The 26701-nt window shown below is 37.6% G+C and overlaps 1 protein-coding gene across 2 annotated transcripts in view; it reads right to left on the reverse strand.

Moving 5' to 3' along the window:
• Positions 1-26701, reverse strand: part of ATP6V1H (ATPase H+ transporting V1 subunit H) — a 107524-nt gene that overhangs the window by 65871 nt on the left and 14952 nt on the right. Inside the window, exons 5-8 of one of the 2 annotated variants that reach the window (XM_081815990.1) lie at positions 19471-19584; positions 17272-17376; positions 13910-13963; positions 678-775 (exon numbers count right to left, since the gene is read on the reverse strand). In XM_081815990.1, the coding sequence (XP_081672116.1) occupies positions 678-775; positions 13910-13963; positions 17272-17376; positions 19471-19584 (371 nt within the window). The remainder of the gene's footprint in view (positions 1-677; positions 776-13909; positions 13964-17271; positions 17377-19470; positions 19585-26701) is intronic. The other variant, XM_081815991.1, reaches the window with a different exon arrangement.

The following is a 26701-nucleotide window of genomic DNA, read 5'->3' on the forward strand; positions in this document are numbered from 1 at the left end:
GGTATGTGCTATGGTGAGCGCTGTGAATTGTGTAAGACTGATGAATCACAGACCTGTACCTCTGAAACAAGTAATGCATTATAGGTTAAAAAAAAAAAAAGAAGATAGCAGGAAGGGAAAAATGAAGGGGGGGGAATCAGAGGGGGAGACGAACCATGAGACTACGGACTCAGAGAAACAAACTGAGGGTTCTAGAGGGAACGGGGGTGGGGGGATGGGTTAGCCTGGTGATGGGTATTAAAGAGGGCATGTTCTGCATGGAGCACTGGGTGTTATATGCAAACAATGAATCATGGAACACTACATCAAAAACTAATGATGTAATATATGGTGATTAACATAACATAATAATAAAAAAAAAAAGATCTTTTCCTGTTGATTTTTGTCTACATTTACCACAAGATACTTTTATAATTGTTCTTCTATTCTGAATACCTAAAATTTGTTCTATCAAGTATTAGGCTTTTCGGAGTTCTTAACCTCTTAAGTAGCACAGGCCAAGTGAGGGAGAGGAGAAACATTCCATTTAGTAGTTACTGATTTCCATGAAGGTTAGCATAATCTAGACATGAAAAAAAAAATTTCTTTTAGATGATTAAATGTATTAATTTCTTTGAAAATGTCAAGGAGAGATGCTTTCAAATGTTATTCTACATTAAAAGTAAAAGGGCACTCACCAGTTTACCCCATCTGCTTCTACCCAGGCAAAGCGGTACTCATTGACCCGAAGCATCAGCTGCAGACACCCAGCAACACACTGCACATACTGAGAACTCTATGCAAGAAGAAGTACAAGGTTTTAAAACTGTAAAGCATTTAAAGACATGAGATCATGCACATACAAAAAGTCTGGATTTTTTTACTGAGTTTCTTATCATCAGAACATCCAAAAGTCGCTACTATTTTTTCAAAATCAATCTCCATTTTTATTTTTCTCTCTACCTTTTAGAAATGCAGTTGATTTTCTCTGCCAAATTAAACCTACATAGTTCAAGACTACTTAACACACAGGGAAATCAAGGAACAAAGTAACTATATCTTTGATAATGGCTTGATAAATGTTATCTTGCAATGTTTCATTTAGTCCTGAAGACAGGCACTACAGAGATAATACTGCTCTTCATAACTGCAGAAATATCAAAGAATGACAATAAAATTAAAAAGATAAAACCGTATGCTTTGAGACGAGCCTATATTTAAATGGTCTGAGGTGAGTCACTGAACCTTTCCAATACTCAATTTCTTTGTCCTTAAGATGGATGACGCCTCCAAGCATCCCAAAGGGGTACTGTTAGGATTAAGTAAAGTAATTAATTTAGCATACAGCTAGCCATTTTGTAGAAATTCAATAAATGGGAATTTAGAAATGTATACATAAATATATATATATATAGTGTACAAGAAGTCTAATTAAACATTTGAAAAAGACCTTTGCTCTATAATTTTTAACAACTATCAGTTCAATAGTACCGTTCTAGGGAAACTGTGGTTAAATCTGGAACCTGAAATAAACAGGAATAATATCCCCAGGAATAATGCAGGCACCTCCATTTTAGCAAAGCTAATAGCAACACCTAACCTGGGCTCTTCTCTAAATATTTACCATGAGCCTAACATCTATAAGAACAGAGAGACAAGAGGGATTTTCAGACTCTAGCCTTAAAGAACATGCTAATAAAATAAAATAAAATAAAATAAATAAAATAAAATAAAACAAATAAAATAAAATAAAATAAAAAGAAGGAAAGAAAGAGAGAGAGAGAATCAAGAATGTTATAAAAATTCACAACACCTAATATATACGATGCTACTAGGCTCTGTGTTTTAACTCAAAGTTCGTTAAAACCTAACACTTCAAGGAAATTCTAGGCTTTCAACTACAAAAACACAATGATGTAAGTACATTTGGTGGAATTATCAAAAGTTATCAAGAAAAGGTTATCTTAGATTTTACCTAGAAAGTAGTGAACATAGTTTCCCAAAAGCGCTATGTATCCAGTAATATAATTTGCCTGGAAACTCAAAACATTAGCAGAAATGACCAAAGGAAAAAAGAAAAAAGTGAATTTTCAGCTCTAAAACAATCTTCCATAATGGAAAAAAAAGTATGTTATTTTTTCCAATTAAGTCAGCAGGTAGTAATCCTTTGTGAAAGATGAATTCCATTTTTCTTGTTTAGAGAGAAAGCTTAAGCAAGATTTCTACATATAATGAATAAAAATGCAACCTAGGGTACTCTCTCCTCTTCCATTTATCAATTTCCTCTCAACGCAAAAATGTCTTGGTTCACTGGAAGCCTTTCTTTTCTGTGTCCATTTTACTATACTATGTTGAAATACTGGATACATTCCAAATATGGATTCTTCACGGTCATAGAGCTTCCGGATTCACATTATAAATGTGCTTATTAAAGATCCTGGTTCTAAAATTGCACTTGCACCTATTATACAATACATAATGAAGCAGTCCAAACACCATTCCAGAAATCACTTTCAAAGTATATAGTGACAGCAACACTGGCAAATGATTGAATTATTGCCTTCAATTAAACAAAGTAAATTATATCACTTTATTATCTTTCACTCACATGTGTCCTATTACTCTCATATGTAAAATTACTCAACAATTTTTTTTCTAAATACTCGGTCTTCAATCAAGCCAACAAGTCACCATCCCTACTCCCAGAGAAAGGTAATTCAGTACTGCTGGAGAAAATTATACAATCCTGCAAAGCCATCAAGCAACTCTGGTCTGTCCTCTCTGCCATTCCCCAGTCACCCACACTCACCACTACCCTCCTGTCCTACTCTCTTCCCTCACTCTCAGCAGTATGAGAAAATATACATACCACTAGTTAGAGATTGGCCAGCTGCAAACATCTCACCCCCCCCACCCAAAACTGATCTACGCTTGTAGCCATTCTTGCCTCTCTCTCACCTAGGAGACCAGCAGACTTATTCCTGTCCACAACCCTCAGCCCCAGCAAAGTCTATATCCCATTCCTCCCGCATGATGTTCCGTCTACCAGACCCCTCTCTACATCCGCAGTCTCTGTTTGATAGGCTTCCTCTCCACAGCCTCTATATATATTCAATCCTTTCCCACCTTAAAGCTGTCCCTAAGCCCTGTACCAATCTCTGCATCTTTCTTCCTCCCAATACATGAAGGTTTCTTGAAGGAATTATCACCAAACTTTTACCTCTTTTGTACCTTATCACGCCATTAGTATGGCAAATTCTAGGATCACCACTGACTTTAAAATGCCAGTTCCAGCAGTTACTTTCACCTGAGAACCAGACCTGTACCTCCAACTACTAACTGAACAGCTCTCCCCTGATTCTCTTTGCCATCTGAATTGACTCACCTGCTGCCAGGTTAACCTAGATCAATTGTTAGGTAAATTGTTAGATCAATTGTTAACTCCTCCACCATGAAAGAAAGGCAGCTGTATATAGTATGGTAGTAGTATAGTAGTATATGGTGTATAACCATTAGGAACAAAGGTTCTGGAACCAGCCTGCCACACTCAGCCACTTACAAACTATGTGACTTTGAATGAGCTTCCTATCTCTAAAATGGGGATAACAGGACAAATCCCATGGAATGTCGGTATAATTTCATCAGTTAATGTATGAAAGAGTTTTAAAGGTACCTGTCATACAACAGTCAAGAAATGTTTGCTGCTGCAACTACTACTGTATTCTGATTTCCCCAGATGGAATTAATCATTTCCATGTGCCACATATAAATCTCTATTTGTAAATCCCTTTGTATGTGTGTGTGTGTGTGTGTGTTTGTGTCTCAGTCATCCCCATTTGACCAGAGAGCAAAAGAGGAGTCTTTCTTAATCTCAGCATTTAAGCATAGTCCCTGACAAAAGAAAAAAGAAAAAAAAAAACAACAACAACAACCCAGGACTTTAAAAATGTTTGTTTGCTAAATGAATAAATATTCATTCCACTTGGATTTTTTTTTTTAAAGATTTTATTTATTTATTTGCTCCACTTGGATTTTTTTTATCATGCCATTTGGCTTTATGAGGAAAAAAGTAAAACCTAAAGTTTTAAGATATATTTTGTCCAAGTGAAGTGATTTTTGTTTTCTGCCTAATAAGATACTATTTAAAAAAAAAAAAAAGACAAAATATAGAAGCCCCCTTATCCTTTCCCTTAAGCTCATTTCCACTTCCATGAGAATAATATAAAAATGTACTACTATCCTCCACACTGTTCAATGTAAACACAATCTTGATCTTTTCCTGCTGTAAATATTTCTCTTTTTGCTAGAATGTCCTATTCTTGAAATAGGAAATTATTCTTGAAATAGCTGTAATTGCTAATAGAAAATCCTGAAATCTCACAAGATTTCAAAGACAAACTGAACAAGAAGAGAATGACAGAGAAATAGTCTATCTTACATGACAATATCAAAAACTGACAAACTGATGAAGTAGTATTTGAGGTAATCAAACATTGCTCCTTCCAAACAGAAATGTCACAAGAAAGAATAAAATAAGGAAGAACATCTCTGTGCCTTCCCTTGAAGCTGTATACCGGAGCCTCACCTTTTCCAGCTGACCTCTCCCTGACTCCTATGCTCAGAACTCTGAAGGACATTGCCTATATGATCCAGCTTCTGGGTCCTAGACTTGACAAGTAGTATGGAACCTCATTAATATTTGTGTACATGACGTTTATTGACCTTAATTTTACATGAAATTCTTTGTACGTATTTATGATAAAATATCCAATCAACGGGCACCTGGGTGGCACTGTCAGTTAAGCATCTGACTCTTGCTTTCGGCTCAGGTCATGATCTCAGGGTTGTGAGATCAAGCCCCATGTCAGGCTCCACGCTCAGCAGGGAGTCTGCTTGAGATTTTCTCTCCCTCTCCCTCTGCCCCTCCTCCCGCTCTCTCTCTAATAAATAAATATTTTAAAATAAGTAAAAATAAAAATCTTTTTAAAAAAATAGCCAATCAATATAGAATGGCATAAAATAAAACCTCCTTCTTATCACCCCTCAGTACCACTGCTAAGATACAATCGCTATTAGTAGATCTGTGGAAACTGCAGATTCTATACATTATATCTTTTTTTAAAAAATACAAATAAGATTATACTGTAACTTTCATTTGCAATTTTCTTTTTCCATTTAAGAAATCTTATACTCCATTCAACATTTATTGGGTTGCTTATATTATCTGGTATGCAGAAGGGACTTCACTTTATTTTCAAATATATCTGTAGCTAGAATCCAACCAAAGATGAAGAAGCCCATTTGCCCCTCCAGTTCTAGTACACTGTTTGACAACTACAACTCCAGACTGCCTGGACTGTCAGAAACTAGTAAGGGACATAAGGCCTCCATCATTTTAAGTTCTCAACTGGTCCCCAGAAAGGTTCTACAAGTCTGTATTCAATATTCATTCAACAAATGTTTACTGAGTGACTGCTATGTGTAAGACGCTGTTCTTGCAGTGGACACACAACCATGAACAAACAGACCTCAATCCCTTCCATCAGGGAGCTTACAGTCTAATGGAGAAAGAGGAAAAGCACACAAAAACAGCTAAATTACAGAGCGTACTGGAGTTACAAGTTCAATACAACAAAAATGCCATTAAGAAAGGGAAATAGGAGGGGCGCCTGGGTGGCTCAGTTGGTTAAGTGACTGCCTTCGGCTCAGGTCATGATCCTGGAGTCCCTGGATGGAGTCCCGCGTCGGGCTCCCTGCTCGGCAGGGAGTCTGCTTCTCCCTCTGACCCTCCCGACCCTCCCCCCTCTCATGTGCTCTCTCTCTCAGTCTCTCTCTCTCAAATAAATAAATAAAATCTTTAAAAAAAAAAGAAAGGGAAATAGGAAATGCAGAGAGGGAGACATGGGTGCTCTTTTAAGTAGGCTCCCTGGAGAGGGACTCACTGCTGAGGAGACAAGTGACAGAATGCCAGGAAAGGAAAAAAGTAAGCCATACAGCAATCAAGGGGGACAGCGTTAACACTGCAGGATGGCAGATCCAGCGCCATGCACTGACAAATGCTGCCCTCCTTCCTGGGGCTGCCCTATGCCATGGGACTCCCTATCTTAATATTCTTCAATGGCTTCCCCCTGCCGAGGAAAAGTCCTAAAACCCTATGTGATAGCTAAGGCCCTGAATACCCTGGGCCGGCCTGCCTTACCTCCCCACTCTCCCTACGCCTGCACCCCTACAAGCACCACTGGCTCTCCCTTGTCCGCCCAGGTTCTCCACACACTTCCCTCCAATGCAGGCACAGTCCTCATCCCTTCGCTTCCTCAGGAAGCCTGAGCAAACTGACCCCAGATGAGACCCCTCACTGCACACTCTAAAAGAACCTGTGCTTCTCTCTTACAAGCATTGCCAGAAGGGTACTAAAATAATCACAGCGTGTAATTACTTGTCTAATGCTGTCCTCCCTTAGACGAAGCCCTATGTAGGCAGGAGTCCTGCCCATCCCGTTCAGTGCTACGCTTTCACCACCATGAACTGTACCTGGTTGGTACTCAATACATATTTCTTGATTGAATGAACAAACAAAATAAATACAAACAAACTTCTTATCTTACACAAATTCCAAATGAATGGGGCTCTAACAGATATGGTTCCATAATTAAAAGTTTGGCCAAAATTTTTATCCTAATAACAATCCATACTGCAGAAATATATACAACATAGCACCATTATCCTATTTCTTTTTGGAGCCAAAATTAAATCTGTTTGGTAGTATGGATCTTATCTGATTGTCTAGTATTTTCTTTTAATTTATCTCAATTTGAAAACTAATATAAATTGCTAGTCAATTCTGGCTGTACCTTATATCATCCTATTTTACTAGAAAATATTTATGTTAAAAGAGCTCACTTACGCCAGATGATAATTTTCATTTAAATTACTAAAGTAGGGGTCCCTGGGTGGCTCAGTCGGTTGAGCATCTGCCTTCGGCTCAGGTCATGATCCTGAGATCCTGGGGTAGAGCCCTGCATCAGGTTCCCTGCTCAGCAGGGAGTCTGCTTCTCCCTCTCTCTGCTCCTCCCAACTCCCCACCCCCGTACTCGTGCTCTCCCTCTCTCTCTGTGAAATAAATAAAATCTTTTTTATAAATAAATAAATAATAAATAAATAAATAAATTGCTTAAGTAATTCACTTCTCCATTAACAAAAAATCACCTGTATTTGGACTGACTTAATAACAACAACAAAATACATACACACAATAAAGATACTTTAGATACTCAATGCATTGTTTCCTAAATACTATTTGTTTAAATGTCATCCAACCAGAGTTCTTCCTTAAGGTAAAGGTTTTGTTTTTTCAGGAATCAAAATGTTATCTTCTAACCTTCACAACTAATCAAAAAACTGTCAAAAAAGAAATTAAAAATGTTTTATAAAAATAATTTATTAACACATATTTTTCAAAGCACTTTTAAAAAAATTAAAATTAAAAATAAAAGGGAAATATTATGATACCCAATTTTTCAGATGAGTCTTAAAAAGGAGATATAATTTGTTGAAATTAAAATAGTGAGTTAATCTTGGATTGGCCCTAGGAATCCACTCTCTTCGTGGTTGAACTACAGTTGTCTGTGCTGCACCAGACATCCTGGGCTGAGAATTGGCCACAACATGCCCTCTCACTGCAGCAAACCTCACTGCTAAACTATTTTTACTTCTCAACACATTTAAAGATTTTATTTTTATTTATTTGAGAGAGAGAGAATGAGAGACAGAGAGCATGAGAGGGAGGAGGGTCAGAGGGAGAAGCAGACTCCCTGCCGAGCAGGGAGCCCGATGCGGGACTCGACCCAGGGACTCCAGGATCATGACCTGAGCCGAAGGCAGTCGCTTAACCAACTGAGCCACCCAGGCGCCCACTTCTCAACACATTTAAAAGAAATTTTCCAGTGTTGCTGAAATGCAAACTCTCGTTATGTTATGGTGGAATAATCAGACCATAGGGAAAATAGCAACTGGTAAAATTTACCTTCGTGGCAAATATGATCTCAGAAATCTATATTCTGCAGAATTACAAAGTAATTCGAGAACTAAGGGATTAGAAAACAGGCAGGCAAAAGATAAAGATAAAAACTAGTGATACTGTACCAAAGTAAAACTGTTATAAAAACATTTATAGACATATTTTCAATATTCATCTTCATAACGCTGGGGTTTAAGTACAAACTAAATGAGAAAGAGCAAAAATAATATTCACTAAAATTTTGGAATCGTGCACACTTGAAATAACATGTCTGCATTGCAGTAAAAAGCACCGCTCCCCCAGACAGTAAAAATGCACAGTACAGTGGAATTGGTGAAGCACCAAGTCAAACTTTTCAAACACATAAGTGACTAAAAAAATAGATTCCAGAAGCCAGTTTTACATGAAATGGAGGACTGCTGATTTGAATAGACCCAAAAGTATTTGTTTCATGACAATTATATGAATCTTTTCTTGTAGAACTAAAAAGTGAGTGTATGCATATATGTGTGTCATTTTTAATTCTATAACAGACATTCGCTTTAAAAAATAACACAAGACATAAAAAATAACACAAGACAATGTAAGTGTCAGTAAGGACTGAAACAACTGGAAGTCTCACATTTTGTTGAGGGACACATAAATTGATTTAGAACACTGATTTGCAGTATCTACTAAATTTACATATACCTTACAACGCAGCAACTCCATTCTAGAATTAAGTGCTCCAGACGTAAGTGATTACAGTGATCACATCTACAAAAGCCAGGTACAAGAATGCTCATAGCAAGATTATTCACAATAGCCAAAAACTAGAAGTAACCCAAAATATCCATTAATAAGATAATAGAAAATATTCGTTCAATGGATTACTACATGGCAATAAAAAGAATGAATTTCTGTTAAATGCAACATGAATGAATCTCACTGGCACAATATTGGCAAAAGAATTCAGACACGTAAGAGTTCATATATATGATTCCACTACAATGGAGCTCAAGAGTAGGCAAAACTAATCACTAGTAACAGATACCATGAAAACAATAAACTTGCTGAGAGTTTAGCCAAAGGAAGGTATTGAGCAGGAGGACACAGGATATATAAATTTATTTAGCTGAACATTTAAAATCTGTGCATTTTACTTTGTGTGGGTTAAGACATAATAAAAAAAGAAAAAAAACACTATACAGTGGCTAATGAACATAAAAAATTAAACTAAATTAAAAAAATTAAAAAAAAAACAATAAAGAAAAGAAAAAGAAAAAAGACAAAGGAAGGAAGGGAAAAGAGGAGAGGCTCTGCCTATCAGGAGTTTTGCCAAATTGTCTTTGGCAAATCAATTAAAATCTTCAACTGTTCTATCATCAATAAAGGGAAATACCAGCCCTAACAAATTAAAGGGAAAAAACCTCCTCAAATCTGAACTCAAATCAGTTCTACAAAGCACAAAACAACCATAAGGTGTATTACCTCATATGCAGGAACTAAAATATATATAAGCTCAAGAATTCTCTTGAAGTTTGGCTTACTCAAAGAGATCGTCTAGTCAATACTCATAAAATACCAAGATTAAATTAATGCCTAAATTAAGATTATTTAGTCTTAGACTTTTACCAAAAAAACCCCGTAATTTCATTATTAATTTACAAATTTCTAACTCTCCTTAAAGCATTGCTTTCAACCTAATTGGCTCAGTCATGTAATGAGATTCTTTACTATATAGAAAAATTGTGAACTTGAGAAAATATTATTTACTTTATAAATTATTGCTTTATATACAACTTCCAAGAACACATCTAATGCACCATATTAGATTACTTATTATTATTATCAGTGCTATGCTTTGACAATGATTTGTAAAAGAAAATCTTATACTGAAATACCTTATCACTTTACTTTCTTTTGTATTGCCAGAATATACTTCCAGACAGTCCTTCCAAAAATCTGATCAGAAAAACAAAACTCACAGATTCTTATCTTCCCTCCTTAATGTTCATTCCGTGCATGTATTTTAATGATCCCCAATGTTTAAAATGTATTAATTTTGTGGCAAGAAGATAAAAGGCAATTAAATAATGAAAATCCTCCAAGAATTGCTTTAAGTAAATAACAATACTCTTGAAACTTACACAGTCACATAACTGATTGTGAATTCCTTTGAGTCCTCACAGACTTCACAGTTCACCAGCCAGAGAAGACTACAGTTAAATAACAGGCCTGAACTGTATGAATTCCTGACACAGCCACTTATTTCTGCTACTTGGGCAGCACTTTTGGGTGCACTTAACAACCAAGTGGAAAAGAACTAAATCATTAAAATACTCTACCTCTTCTTTTTTTTTCTACCTCTTCTGGAAGACTGAAAAGTGCCACATCAGCACAGCATTAAATTAAAAACAAAGCCAAAACAGTAAAACTATCTTCATATTAACAAGGATATTAGAACTGCCACAGAAAACAATTTAAGAAAAGTTTCATTTCTCTCATTCTAAAATGCTGTTACTCTGTGCTAAAACATGCATGAATCTCAAAAACATTATGCTAAGTGAAAGAAGCCAGTTATAGACAACCAACCACATGCTATGTGCTTTATTTTTATGAAATGGCCAGAAGAGACAGAAAGAGAGACAGCAGATGAATGGTTGCCAGAGGTTGGGAGTGGGGAGTAGGAATGAGGAAGGACTGTTAATGTGTACAGGGTTTTCTTTCTGAGGTGTTAAAAATGTTATAAAACTAGATGTGCTAATGGCTGTACAACTCTGTAAATATACTAAAACCTACTGAACTGCAAATGGATGGATTTTATGGTGTGTGACATATATTTTGATTTAAAAAAACTTAAAAATTTTAAAAACTAAATAAAATTGAAAATTTATTTCCTCACTTGCATTTACACCTTTCCAAGTCCTTAATAGCCACAAGGGGCTACCATAATGGACAGTTCCAACATCATGGGAAGTTCTGATGGACAGAACTGCTCCAGAACATTAAAAGACAAGATGAAATAATAAGGAGAACCCAGCAACTTCATCAAGTTACTTACTATCAATGAAACAGTGTTTATCTTGCAGTAACTAATGCCAAACTGGATCGGCAACAAAATGGCCAGAGATCAAGACATAGTCAGATGGGGAGTCACCTTGCTCCCTCCTATACAAGTATAAGTGAAGCTGGACAGAAGAAAAAGAAAATAAACCAACAAGAAATTCCCAGATTCTTTCTAAATCCTGCAAAGCCTGTGAGAGATCACAGTATTCATCTTTTTATCAGGGCATCAGCACTAATCAATGTCCACAGCTGTGCAGCTTCCTCAGAACAGAAGACTTGAGTACTCACATTCGAGACCCAGTAAAGAACTGAACAGTTTATGGTAGGTGCATTAGATTTGGTGTCATGTATTATTTTCATCTTCAGGCAAAGACAACAGAATGCATGTTAAGGAAAGTCTACTTATGTAAGGACATTTAAATAAAAATGTTTGTAATGATCCACTCATAACTTACAATGATGCCATTTTAAAGGTAAGACTGTTGAATCATTCTTAATTCACATTTTGCGGTATAAAACTTGTGTGTTTTCTACTGACATCAAGTGGCAATATTGTGTAATGCAATTTCCCAAACTGCTTTTCCATGCTCTGGGAAAACCTAAAGGGACTTTAAGATGTAATACCAATATCTGTACAAGGCTGAGCAGGCTCTGCGACTTGGGAAACGCCTAAAGACCCAACTGCAGGGATGCCTGGGTGGCTCAGTCGTTAAGCGTCTGCCTTCGGCTCAGGTCATGATCCCAGAGTCCTGGGATCGAGCCCCGCATCGGGCTCCCTGCTCAGCAGGAAGCCTGCTTCTCTCTCTCTCACTCCCCCTGCTTGTGTTCCCTCTCTCACTGTGTCTCTCTCTGTCAAATAAATAAAATCTTTAAAAAAAAAAAAAAAAGACCCAACTGCATTTCTGTTGCCTCAAAAGGAATTCTCTTGGCAAGCAATTCCTTTCTTTGGGGTTTTTGCCACTCATTACCTGAATGACTTTAGGCAAACTGGTGTTGCAATTCTGTGCAGCCTCACTGCTCACATCTATACAATGTGGCTTACAGTAAGACCTAAGTCAAAGAGGGAGTGTGAATATTCAAGGAGATGTAAATGTAAACTGAAGAAAGCAGTGCTGGGCACATAGTAAGAGCTCAATAAGTATTAGTTACCAATTCAGATTCCCCTCTTAAATCATATCAGAGAAGCTACCACCTTATGCTCAACTTATTAAAATCTGCATTCCAAGTTGATAGCCAGTAGAAAAAGTAAGAACCTTCAGGAAGAGACAGCAAGTATGTTTAAGTTTGAAGGGTATGAGAGGGAAGGTCAAATATCAAAGGCCATCTTTTCCTTACTCACAATTACCTCTGATGCTAATTCTGTTTGGGAGGTATGTGTAGGAGTCTACCAAGTAAACCACTCTGACTAATGTACTGCCAATTCAATTAGTTAGTTTTGTTTTTCCAATACACTGAACAGAAAAGAACAAGATAAGAACGTCATGTCACCAGAGCTTGCAACTCATTATGTAAGCTTTATGAACTTACAAACACATTAACAATCACTCAAATAAGTTTATAAGATATATAATTCTGAAAATACCTTTTTAAAAATTTATCAATAAGTCTAATACATGAATTAAATAATTTTTCAAAATTTCAAACCCGTAAAAATTCAAGTCACAAAAATAAAGATTCTCAACTTAAACACGTGCTTATGACTGAATATCTAGACTTCCAACCTATCACCTCCTTACCCCACTCTGACCCCAAGATCGCTCTTCTAGTTCTGCACCTTGTTCTGGTTCCTCTTCAGAAGGTTAATAGCCATATTCTGACCTAACACACTATTTGTCAAATCCTTCAACCCCTGCCCCAAGAGAAGCCTTGCTCTTGGCTGTGAAAATGGGTGCTGCTGCCATCTACAGTCTCAGAGCACACAAACAGATATATTCCAAGCTGATTATGGAAGTACTGGTAATTAATACGGATATTACAGGGCTCCTACACAGCTTCATTTAGGTCTACTACCGGCAGGTGGTAGACACTGCCCTCTGAAGATGCCTTCCAGTTTCCCAGAGATATTTCCCACTAATGAAGATAGATGCACCTCACCTACATTTCTAACTTTCTTTTTCCCTATCTTATTCTCAATTGGCTCTAATCATGCCAACCCTTACTTGTCCAATTTTAGTATATGTGCTGCCGAAGCGAGCACGCCAACCCTTACTTGTCCAAACTTACTGCCAGTTCTTGAAGTATTCAGAATATAACAAAGATAAACTGTTCCCAAATGGGGAAGATAAGTCCAACCAAGAAGGGAACTTGGGGAGACGTGATTAATTTTAACCTTTACCCTTCTGGCTCTAAAAAATGTGGGGAGAGTATGGCCAAAAAAAAACGGGTAGGTGGAGGTTCTGGCCAGCATACAGCCCCACGTAAAGCCTTGAGCAACACAATGCAAGTAATGAGTTTTAATGCCATCAGATACCTGAACTGTTTTCAACTCCTTGACACACTATTCACGTATCTGTTAAACAGGTCTTGCATAGGTTATCATATAACTGAAGCCTGAAAGAGAGTAACTTCGTGATTATTCACTCCAGCTGTACATCTGAATTCAGACTCTTGCCTTGATTCTCAGGTCTAAGATAAAGGACCTGAAAAGAAGAGCAACAGGGAAGAGCAAGTCTCCTATCTACCAACAGACCATAAATATTTATATATACATAAATATATAGTTTTACAATGCTATTTAACCTAACTGAAGATTAATATGGATTTACATTTGGGGAACTAGTAAACATCTTTAAAATTTTAAATGACTCAAAATAAATTATATTCATGGTGTTAGGAGGCCAGTGAATTAAGAAGGAATATACTTACATCACTTGAAGAGACTGTTCCTGTTTCAACAGCGACACCGCTACCACGCAGTTTCTATTATGAAATAAATAACTTATTACTTAGTTTTGTTTTTAATTTTTATCCTAATTTATCAGCTTATGAAAGGGAGCTAAGCCAATTTTATAAATTTTTTTCCTAATCCTACTTAATGGAGTATCATCAACTAATAAAAAGCATGGGGATGACACAAAATATTCTAAATATTACACTTTTTCAGATAACTTAATTAAAAATGGAACAATAATAAACTGAATACTAAGCTCCAGCTAAATTTCATAAATGATGCTGGTGCAAATTTCCAAGTCTCAGAATTTACTTACTGAATTGTTTTTCAAGTAAGATAACTATCTTAAGCTGAACTATCTACATTATATTCTGTGGCAAAGCTTTCAAAATAGGTGCCTAGTAATGGGAAGATTCTACACAGAACTTAAAATTAGATTATTGACAGCAATGCTAGCAAGTTATAATGACAATCAGAATTTCACATGTTATATAATGTCTAAATGACATATAGAAATGACTAAAAAAAGTTAAGGTAGAAAGTCAAAGGTTGAATGTGCAAGAGAAAAGTAGTAATGAATTTCTGAAAGGAAATTTTTATTTCGTTTTATTCAAACTAATTTTTTTTATCTACTAAGTGCCAGGCATGAGGCCCCCCGCAACCCATATACAGTGCTTAAACTACCAAAAAGGAAAAAGCTCCTAAATGTCACTTATATAAAGTCAACAAAATATCCAAACTTGCAACTAATTTGGACTTCTGAAAGTTTATTTCTATTAAAATTATGAAGTTGTGGTCCTTTTATGAGGGAGAAAACACTAACAATAGAGAACTTCCAGATACAGCACCATCACATGACATTTAAGCAAAGTAGCAAAGAAAATCCCAAATAATCCTATGTTTCATTCTTTAAACAAGAAGTCTATAATTTGATCCTGAGAGAAAGCTTTGCAAGAAGTGTCTGCCCACAGCAAGAGAGACAGTGCAGTTCAGAACCTAGCAGAAGCAGAGACCAGACTCTGAGAAGCAAAGCCAGAAGGGGCCTGGGCACCCTGAAGAGTCACTTTGTAGCAGGACTTACAAAGCAGAAACACCATATCATAACTACAGAAAGCCAAAGACTTTGTGATAAAAAGAACGTACCAGAAAGATAAAGAAAAGGTCTTTTAAAGCATTTATCTAATACCAAGGAGCTCAGTTCTAATGAAAATTGTTCTAGACACTGAATATTTTGCTTCCACTAGTGATGATAAAGATATTTCCCCCAATTCTTGGACACAGTTATAACCACAGTTAATCATTTCAAAAGTAACAAATCATCTGCAAGGCACAATACAAATGTTATTCTTGTGAGAAAACAACCCAAAATGTTAGTGGCAAACTACAGTATATATTCTATCCTACCAATTTTCATTTTATGAATCTAGTTACGATAGAGTCTCACTACCATTACCATAAAGCTAATGCTAAAGCAAACTGAAGTTTGTTCAAAGGAAGAACTAATTTCAAAAAAGAAAAAAGAAAAGGAGGGGTAAGGGGAAGGTTAAGCATTCTGATCCTAAATGATACACACCTAGAAATTTAAAATCTCATCTTCATACACTTATTTTTCATGTTCTAAATATTATGTTTTTTAAATACCTCACAATTTCTGTAAAATCTGCAAATTTGTGGCTCTTGTAAAAATACTTTTAAAAACTAAGCCAGGGGCGCCTGGGTGTCTCAGTCAGTTAAGCGTCCAACTCTTGGTTTCAGCTCAGGTTGTGGGATCGAACCCCGTGTTGGGCTCCACGCTCAAAAGAGAGTCTGCTTCTCCTCTCCTTCTCCCTCTCCCTCTGCCGCTCCCCCTGCTCGCAAGTTCTCTCCTTCTCTTTCTCTAAAATAAATAAATCTTAAAAAAAAAAAAAAACTAAGCCAAACAGATATATAAAAATTTATGCTACTGATATAAAAAAACACTTAATTATGTTCAATACACTCCAAAATATATCCAATATATATCCAAATATAAAGACAATGAGACTTCCCCAAAAAGGCAAGCAATGGTAAGACAAAAAGTAAACCCAAGTAAATGTCATGGTGTCTCTCTTATGCCTCAAATTAAAATCTATTAAAATGTCACTGAAATCTGAATTACAACTTTCTAAAAATTTATTTCAAATAGACATTTATTTGTAATCTAACACTGACAACACACTAACTACCAATATTATTTTACTGGTCCCATTCCTCATGTAAGCCATCCCCACACCAAAGTCTCATTCTCTTCTACCCTTTCTTCCCCAGAATACTCCTTCCCCACCCACCTTCATTTCACTCCTTTCCTGAGGATCATTCCCAGTCTCCCCCTTACCACTAATATTAGTCACTGGAAGCCGAAAGGAAAGAACCACTGAGCCACCGTAAGTGTCCTATCTTTTGCCTGTTCTAGAGAACCATGAAGACAAAAACAGAAAACCTGTCATTTTCCCCATCATTTAACCAGCAAGCTATTTCCTTCATGAAGTAGAGCTAGAGAGGTCTGAAAGCAACCAAGATGACCATTAAGCAGCCTTCACTAACCCTAGGCCCAAATGTTCTATCCCACAGTGACACAGTAAATCCTGGGAAGGTGCCATTGTGCAATGGTTACCTTGCAGCTGGGCCCAGCAGCTCCAGGCCTACCCAGGGGCACCCGGAAGCCTTGTATGGACTCTTGAGCAAGACCAGAATAACTGGATTGACCAATGATCTGTAATGTGCTGTCTGTAGTTTAAAACTCCCCTGGTAGCACCCAGAGCCAGTTTGTTTATTGGTGTAATGAGTGAGACAGCTTGGCCTGGTTCTGTGACCAGAAGGACATAAACGATCCTGCTAGAAACTTACGAAGAGCTCTCCCCAAACCCAAAACTTCCTGCACAAACCTTGGAGAATCAAGGTCCCCAAGGCATGGGAGCTGCAGTTGAAGTCTCTCAGCCCGAAGCTTGCCTGCACTCTGTCTCCTGCTATACCGTTCCTTTTCCCTTCTTACAAGCCTTACATGAGTATGCTGTCTGGAATTGTGCAACTCCTCTCAGTTCTCCCACTTGTGTGATCTTGGTAGCCACCCAGAAGGAAGAGACTCCCTGCCCACTAAAAAGCATGAATGGAAAATCCCAAGTGGCAAAGACAGAAAGGTTTGAGTTGAAGCTAGTCAAAGAAAGAAAAAGTAAAGCATACTACCATACCTAAGAGTAGTTTGACTTACTTATCAAGTTCAAAGTGGCATTATTTTAATATAACTTTTTTTGTAATTTCACTAATAGGTTAATATGGGTGTCACATTCCTTTCAAAGATACTAAAAAAAAAGTCTTTTACCTGTGAACTCAGCTGAGTTTTTATCCAATTGAAATAGTAATTTAAGTCACTGCCTTCCATTAGTTCTTTCCCCCAAGCTGCTAACTTCGCAATAATTCTTGCTGCCTGAAAAAAAAGATGTATTTGAATATTATGTTGATTCTAAAATCACATCATATACCTTAAAAAGCAGGACTCACAACCACTTTGCTGTGATTTTTTTCAATCCTCAACTCCTCCAAAATAAGTTTGTATTTCATTTTTTAAAATACATCTTGCAATATAGTCAAAATGTATTTTTAAAAAGCTCCTTTCAGGTGAAACAAAATTAGTTATATTTTAAGAATTTCATGACATTCCTTGTATTATTCTGAGTTCCAAAAGTAAGATTGGGATTCATTATAAGGCCAGCAAAAATCAAAAGAATCTTTTTTTTGGAGACAATAATAAGTATTTTTAATGAATTTGTAGATGTTGATATTCAAAAATCTGCAGACTTCCATCAAATTGCTTGCCAGAGTTCAGAGCAATGTCTACAACAAATTGCCAGCTGTGGCCTTCATTCATTCCAAATCCCCGTGAGTCCTCACGCTTAAAAATCCCTATCTTAGTGGGGCGCCTGGGTAGCTCAGTTGTTAGGCGTCTGCCTTCGGCTCAGGTCATGATCCCAGAGTCCTGGAATCGAGCCCCGCATCGGGCTCCCTGCTCAGCAGGAGGCCTGCTTCTCCCTCTCCCACTCCCCCTGCTTGTGTTCCCTTTCGCGCTGTGTCTTTCTCTGTCAAATAAATAAATAAAATCTTTTTTAAAAATGTTAAAAAAAATCTCTATCTTAGTATAAAATACATCTTGCATATTAAATAGCCATCTCTCCTCACTATAAACCGTTTCTCTTCATCTAAAGATTTCTCAGGTTTCTTTAAGCTATAAAACCATGAATTCTTTATTAAATAGGCAGTATAAGAATACATATAACAAATCATCATGTACATTTTAAATACCTTACAATGTGTCAATTATACCTCAATAAACCTGGGAAATACATACACACACAAAAAAAAAATACAGGCAGTATAAAACACTAACTTCTCCACACACAAACCCAATTTAATATTCTTCCAGTACTTTCTGAAAGAAAGTCACCATCAAAATTAGGAAGTCATTTAAGCCATGTATCCAGACAATAAAAACAAGTCTCTACAATTTAAAAAGAAGAAAATGTATTATTGGTTTTTTTAAAAGTATTCTTTAAAATATAGTTTATTTCAGGGGCGCCTGGGTGGCTCAGTCATTGGGCGTCTGCCTTCGGCTCAGGTCGTGATCGCAGGGTCCTGGGATTGAGCCCCACATCAGGCTCCCTGCTCAGCGGGAAGCCTGCTTCTCCCTCTCCCACTCCCTCTGCTTGTGTTCCCTCTCTCACTGTGTCTCTCTCTGTCAAATAAATAAATAAAAAATCTTAAAAAAAATAAAAATAAAATATAGTTTATTTCATGAGTCCTCCTTGATTTCTCTTAAGATTTTATAATATGTACAATATATGAATAAACTCATACATAAATGAATATAGAGATATATGGAGAGAAAGAAAGAAGACATGCTCAAAAAAAAAAAAAAAAACTACTAACAGTAGTTCTTGATTTGAAAAGTTCAAAGACATCTACTGAAATGAATAGTCTCAGGAGCTCCCCACTGCAGCCCACTCCATGCTGGGAATAGAAAAGGCTTGTACAAAGATTTATTCTCTCAACTCTCCTCTCATACCTTCTCTATACTCCATAAAAGACTGTTCAGTGTTAAGGCTTCCAAAGATAGCCTTTCAGGGTTAAGTTTAAAACAGCAGTGTGTTTAAGATATTAAAAAACAAGTGATTACTAAAATAAAATAAAAATTAAGCACCATAGCTACTTCTAAATAAAATTTAATTTCTGTAGTAAAATGTGGTTAATCCTGTCACAGACAATCTAAAGCTCTTTTGGAATGCAATCTAGCAAAGGCTTTTATGCTAATGAACTCAACAAATACTCTACAAAACTTTAACTGTATCAAAGCAACTCCATCTCCTTTGTCTTCCCAATATCCCCACATTACTAACCATCAATAAGGAAAATTGGAAATTTTAACATCACAGCCTTTGCTCCTCTGGGAACTGGAAGGTTACCAAATCATAAATAGCCCAAGTGTGTTTCTTCCCCAAATCAGAAATTTGATCAATTCAAAATTTACCATATGAACAGTAAAGAGATCCTGGCGATTCAACATTGGTAGAAAGTAGGACCAGGCAGTGTTCTTGCTGCGTTTAGCATAGTCAAAGAAAATGCTAACCCGCTGGTGATTTTCCTAAAAAAGAAAAGAAATTATATCACTGCTTTTTACTACTGTGTACTGCTTCTCAACCTTTATTCTGTGTCCCATCAGTCAGTGTGTTTTCTTCCTCCAGTTGTTATTATGGGTCAGGGGTGGTAAGGGGGGCAGGCATAGATACTTTAAAAATAAAATCACTTTTGGGAGGTGCTTAGGTGGCTCAGTCAGTAAAGCGGTTAAACACCCGACTCTTGATTTCGGCTCAGGTCATGATCTCAGGGTTGTGAGACTGAGCCCTGCATTGGGCTCCACACTCAGTGGGGAGTCTGCTTGAGATTCTCTCTCCCTCTCCCTTTGCCCGTCTCCCCTCCCCCAGCACACACACATGCACAGGAGCATGCTCTCTCTCAAATAAATAAATAAATATTTAAAAATGTAAAATAAAATCACCTTTAATTATTATGATTAGCTTTAAGTCAAGTGAGCCAAGCTAGCAGATCCCAACCCTGCAGGGAGTAGCAATCTGTTACATTTCATCTGAGCCTGCACCTCTGACCTGCCCTTCCCAATGTTTTTTCCACACAAAATCAGGTTACTCCTAGAATATTGTGACAGAAAAATCAGGGCAGAAAAAGATAGCAAAAAACAGCATATAACACTAGCAGAAAGACACAGGATTTGAGGAACAATTCTTAGCTCAAAACATGCATACTCTACCTCTCACCTAAATTTTACCTGCATTTCACTGGCTCAAAATACACTTTCTGATTAATTAAATGAATATAATTCTAAGTAGCGGTACTTGGTAAAACACAAAAAAACCATAAAAAATAATTTTCAGATCAACATTTAATTCTTTTTAAATATATTGTTTTTAATCTTGGTCTTTGCTAACAGTTACCTATTTGAGGAAGAGACTAACATCTCCTTAAGTAATGAATCATTATAGTTGAGAATAACAACTGCAAGTTATGATGATTTTATCAAAGGACTCAAAATTTGGATAGGTCATCATTTACTCCATTGGTGGGTTATTTCCCAAGTTAAAACTGTAATTATCATTGCACATAAATGAACAAAGTACACTAAATACAGAAAGAACAGAAAATATTTTTACATTTTATGTAAGTTTAAAATTCATCTTCCTTGGGGTGCCTGGGTGGCTCAGTCAGTTAAGTCTCTGACTCTTTATTTCGGAACAAAGTACACTAAATACAGAAAGAACAGAAAATATTTTTACATTTTACATAAGTTTAAAATTCATCTTCCTTGGGGTGCCTGAGTGGCTCAGTCAGTTAAGTCTCTGACTCTTTATTTTGGCTCAGGTCATGATTTCAGGGTCATGAGATCCAGCCCCACATGGGGCTCCCCGCTCAGCAGGGTGTCTGCTTGAGATTCTCTCTCTCCCTCTCCCTCTGCCCCTTCCCCCGCTCTCTCTTGCTCACTCTCTCATTCTCAAATAACTAAATAAAATCTTAAAAAAAAAAAAATTCATCTTCCTTGACTAGTCCTTTGTGGTTTCAATTCCTGCTTAAAAACGTATCTTCCAGAGGAGGAATTAAGATGGTGGACTGAGCTAGCCTCATAGCTCAAACACAGCTGGGTCAACCAAATCATTTTGATCTGAGGATTAAGAAAACAATCTGCACAACTGAAGGGACAGAACGTGACAGATGCAAAGTTCAGAGACATGAATGGGGGAAAGAAAAGCCACGGTGCCCTGAAGGGGAGAGAGCCCTTTTAGTGGAGGCAAGTCAGGGAGAAGGAGAGAGCAGGGGAGAGAGCACTGTGCAGGGTTCACACAAGATGCTTCAGTGTGGGGATCCCCTGGGTTGCACCAGGAGAGAACACTCCCCTTCCTGGAGTACACTTGGAAGAGGGTATGCATTGCCTCTCCAAGGAGAAAAGGCCCACCGGGCACCACTCAGCAGTCGTTCAATAGCCAGGGACAGACGTGTACACAGAGGACAGATAACCTGGTCTGCAGCTTTTCCTGGTGCACAACAGACTCCAGCCATCTTGCATAAGCCATGTAACTGCTTTTCTGGGACAGAACGGAACAAGGCACCAGGAGGCTCTCCACCGGGGGCAAGGGAGAGGGTCCGAGCCCTACCCGGCCCTTTAAGATTTGGAGTTTTGAATCCCAGCCCCTTGCCAGAGATAAAACACAGGAGAACTGTGATGCCAGGAAGGCAGGGGTCTGATGAAAGCCTGGGACACAAGAGGGGAGATTGTTCACTATACTGTGAGGACTTCCTGAACAATGGTAGCTGCGAGCACCCCTTCTGGGGGACAAGAGGGCAGGGTAGCACCATCTTCCACGTGCACACATACATACACACACACACACACAAACACACACAGGAACACACCGCCCACCAGCACCACAGGACTTCAGAGAGAAACACAGTGCCTCCAGTGGAGGCTTGAGTCCCCTACACCAAACCCCACCTCCCTGCGCCCACCAAAGGCATCCTTACAAGGGCAAGTCTGACTATGAGCCGGCCTAGCAGGCCTCTCCCTCAGAAGACCAACACAGGCCCCCCGTGTGTGCCAAGTCTACCAATCACAGAGTGCTCCAAAGCATCAGCTTCAGTTCTGGTGGAAATAGGACGAGGCTTTCTTTTTTATTATTATTAATTTTTACTTATTTTACTTCTTTTTTTTCTTTTTTCTTTGATATCAGGTTTAGTTTTTTTTCATTTGTTTTGGTTTCTTTCCTTCTCATTTTTTGGATCAGGCTTCTTTTTTTTTCTTTTTCTTTTCTTTTTTCCTTCTTTCTTTCTTATTCTTTGGAATCAGGCTTATAGTTTTTATTGTCTGTTTTTTGGTTCCTTTTCCTTTTCTCTTTTCTTGGATCAGGATCCCTTTTTTTTTTTTAATCAGGCTTATCTTAACAAACAAATCAAAGCACACACAGTTAAAGGTCCAAACACTCCCCAAGCAAGGAGGAACTCTACAGAGTACCAACCTGTGGTACAGAGCTGCCAAAACACAACAGCAGAGTACACACAGAATATACCAGAATCACCTCCTGAAGTGCCAGGCCCTAGGCAGTGTATGACCCCTTTTTAATATAGTATTATTCTCAGGAGCAGGAAACATAACAAGCTTTCATAATATGCAAAAGACAGAAACCTAGATATAATGACAAGATGGAGGAATTCTCCCTAGAAGAAAGATCAAGAAGAAATAACAGCCAGGGATTTGCTCAAAACAGATATAAGCAATATACCCGAACAAGAATTTAGAACAACAGTCATAAGGATACTAACAGGGTTTGAAAGAAGCACAGAGGGACGCCTGGGTGGCTCAGTCGGTTAAGCGCCTGCCTTCGGCTCAGGTCATGATCCCAGGGTCCTGGGATCGGGTCCCGCATCGGGCTCCCTGCTCCGCGGGGAGCCTGCTTCTCCCTCTGCCTCTGCCTCTCTCTCTCTATCTCTCATGGATGAATAAATAAAATCTTAAAAAAAAAAAAAAAGAAAGAAGCACAGAAAACACCAGAGAAACCCTGGCTGCAGAGATAAAAGACCTAAAAACAAGTAGGCAGAAATAAAAAATGCTAGAACTGAGATGCAAAACCAACTGGATGTAATCACAATGAGGATGGAAGAAGTAGAGGATCGAACAGGTAATACAGAAGATAAAATTACAGAAAATAATGAAATTGAAAAGAAGAGGGAAAGAAAACTATTAGATCACAAATACAGACTTAGGAAACTCAGAGATTCCTCAAAGCACAATAATATCTGTATCACAGGAGTCCCAGAAGAAGAGCAGGAAAAAGGGACAAAGGTTTATTTGAACAAATTATGGCTGAGAACTTCCCTAATCTGGGGAAGGAAACAGGCATGCAAGTCCAAGAGGCACAGAGAACTCCCCTCAAAATCAACAAAAACAGGTCAACACCAAGACATATCATAGTGAAACTTGCAAAATACAAAGATAAAGAGAGAATTCTGAAAGCAGTTAGGGACAAAAGGTCCTTAACCTACAAGGTTAGACACACAAGGTTAGCAGAGACCTATCTACAGAAATCTGGCAGGCCAGAAAGCAGTGGCATGATATATTCAATGTACTAAATGGGAAAAGTATGCAGCCAAGAATATTTTATCCAGCAAGGTTGTCATTCAGAATAGGAGAGATAAAGAGTTTCCAAGACAAGCAAAAACTAAGGAGTTCATGAACACTAAACCAGCTCTGCAAGAAATATTAAAGGGGGCCCTTTGAGTGGGCAAGAGAGACCAAAAGCAACAAAGACTAGAAAGGAACAGAGACAATCCACAGGAATAGCAACTTTACAGGTGGCACTAAATTCATATCTATCAATAGCTACTCTGAATGTAAACTGACTCAATGCTCCAATCAAAAGACACACAGAGGGGCGCCTGGGTGGCTCAGTTGGTTAAGCGACTGCCTTCGGCTCAGGTCAAGATCCTGGAGTCCCTGGATCGAGTCCTGCATCGGGCTCCCTGCTCGGCAGGGAGTCTGCTTCTCCCTCTGACCCTAACCCCTCTCATGTGCTCTCTCTCATTCTCTCTCTCACAAATAAATAAAATCCTTAAAAAAAAAAAAAAAAAAAAAGACACACAGGGTATCAGAATGGATAAAAAAAAAAAAAGACCCATCGAAATGCTGCTTACAAGAGACTCATTTTAGACCCAAAGACACCTCTAGGTGAAAGTGAGAGGGTGAAGAACAATCTATCATGCTAATGGACATCAAGAGAAAGCTGGGCTAGCCATACTTGTAACAAACTAGATTTTAAATCAAAGACTATACCAAGAGATGAAGAAGAGCACTATATCATAATAAAGGGTTCTATCCATCAAGATCTAACAACTGTAAATATTTCTGCCCCCAACTTGGGAGCAGCCAAGTATATAAATCAATTAATAACAAACATAAACTCATTGATAACAATGTAATAATAGTAGGGGACTTTAACACCCCACTCACAGCAATGGACAGATCATCTAAGCAGAAAATCAACAAGGAATCAATGGCTTTCAATGACACACTGGACCAGATAGACTTAACAGATATATTCAGGGCATTTCATTCTAAAGCAGCAGAATACATACCTCTTGAGTGCACATGGAACATTCTCCAGGACAGATTACATACTGGGTCTCATATCAGGCCTCAACAAGTACAAAAAGAATGAGATCAAAAAAAAAAAAAAAAAAGACTGAGATCATCCCATGCATATTTTCAGACCACAACACTGTGAAACTTGAAGTCAACCACAAGAAAAAATTTAGAAAGAATACAAATACATGGAGGTTAAAGAATAACCTACTAAAGAATGAATGGGTTAGCCAGAAAATTAAAGAATAAATTAAAAAAAAAAAAAACACATGGAAGCAAATGAAAATGAAAACACAACAGTCCAAAACCTTTGCGACGCAGCAAAGGCAGTCCTAAGAGGAAAGTATATAGCAATATAGGCCTTCCTCAAGAAGCAAGAAAAGTCTCAAATACACAACCTAACCTTACACCTAAAGGAGCTGGAAAAAGAACAGGAAATAAAGCCTAAAACCAGCAGAAGAAGGGAAATAATTAAGATGAAAGCAGAAATCAATGATATAGAAATCAAAAAAACAGTAGAACAGATCAATGAAACCAGGAGCTGGTTCTTTGAAAAAATTAACAATATTGATAAACCCCTAGCCAGACTTACCCAAAAGAGAAGAGAAAGGACCCAAATAAATAAAATCACAAATGAGAGAGGAGAGATCACAACCAACAGAACAGAAATGCAAACAATTATAAGAGAATCTTATGAGCAATTATATGCCAACAAATTAGGCAATCTGGAAAAAAATGGATAAATTCCTGGAAACATATGAACTACCAAAACTGAAACAGGAAGAAATAGAAAACTTGAACAGACCCATACCCAACGAAGAAATTGAATCAGTAATCAAAATTCTCCCAAACAACAAGAGTCCAGGACCGTACGGCTTCCCAAGGAAATTCTATCAAACAATTAAAGAAGAATTAATACCTATTCTTCTTAAGCTATTCCAAAAAATAGAAACGGAAGGAAAACTTCCAAACTCCTTCTATGAGGCCATCATTACCTTGATTCCAAAACCAAAGACCCCACTAAGAAAGAGAATTACAGACCAATATCCCTGATGAACATGGGTGCAAAAATTCTCAACAAGAGACTAGTTAATTGACTCCAACAGTACACTGAAAGAATTACTCACAAGGATCAAGTGGGATTTATTCCTAGGCTGCAGGGTGGTTCAGTATTTGCAAATCAATCAATGTGATACACCACATTAATAAAAGAAAGGATAAGAACCATATGATCCCCTCAATAGATACAGAAAAAGCATGTGACAAACTACAACATCCTTTCTTAAAAACAAACCCTCAAGAAAGTAGAGATAGAAGGAGCATACCTCAACATCATAAAGGCCATATACAAAAGACCCACAGTGAATATCATCCTCAATGGGGAAAATCTGAGAGTTTTCCCCTAAGGTCAGGAACACGACAGGGATGTCCACTCTCATTACTGTTGTTCAACATAGTACTGAAGTCCTAGCCACAGCAATCAGACAACAAAAAGAAATAAAAGGCATCCAAATCAGTGTCACTCTTCACAGACAACCAAAAAGACTCCACCAAAAAACTGATAGAACTGATACATGATTTCAGCAAAGTTGCAGGATATAAAATCAACATACAGAAATCTGTTACATTTCTATACACCAATAATGAAGCAGAAGAAAGAGAAATCAAGGAATCAATCCCATTTACAATTGCACCAAAAAACATAATATACCTAGAAATAAACCTAACCAAAGAGGTTAAAGATCTGTATGCTGAAAACTATAGGACACTTATGAAAGAAACTGAAGAAGATACAAAGAAATGGAAAAACATTCCATGCTTATGGATTAGAAGAACAAATACCATTAAAATGTCCATACTATCCAAACAATCTACCAATTCAATGCAATCCCGATCAAAATAACACCACCATTTTTCACAGAATTAGAACAACCCTAAAATTTGTGTGGAACCACAGAAGACCCCAAATAGCCAAAGTAATGTTGAAAAATAAAAGCAAAGCAGGAGACATCACAATCCCAGACTTCAAGCTGTATTACAAAGCTGTAACCATCAAGACAGT

Source organism: Leptonychotes weddellii, chromosome 4 (genome assembly GCF_054177405.1).
Source record: "Leptonychotes weddellii isolate Sample4059 chromosome 4, ASM5417740v2, whole genome shotgun sequence".
Taxonomy (NCBI): Eukaryota; Metazoa; Chordata; class Mammalia; order Carnivora; family Phocidae; genus Leptonychotes; species Leptonychotes weddellii.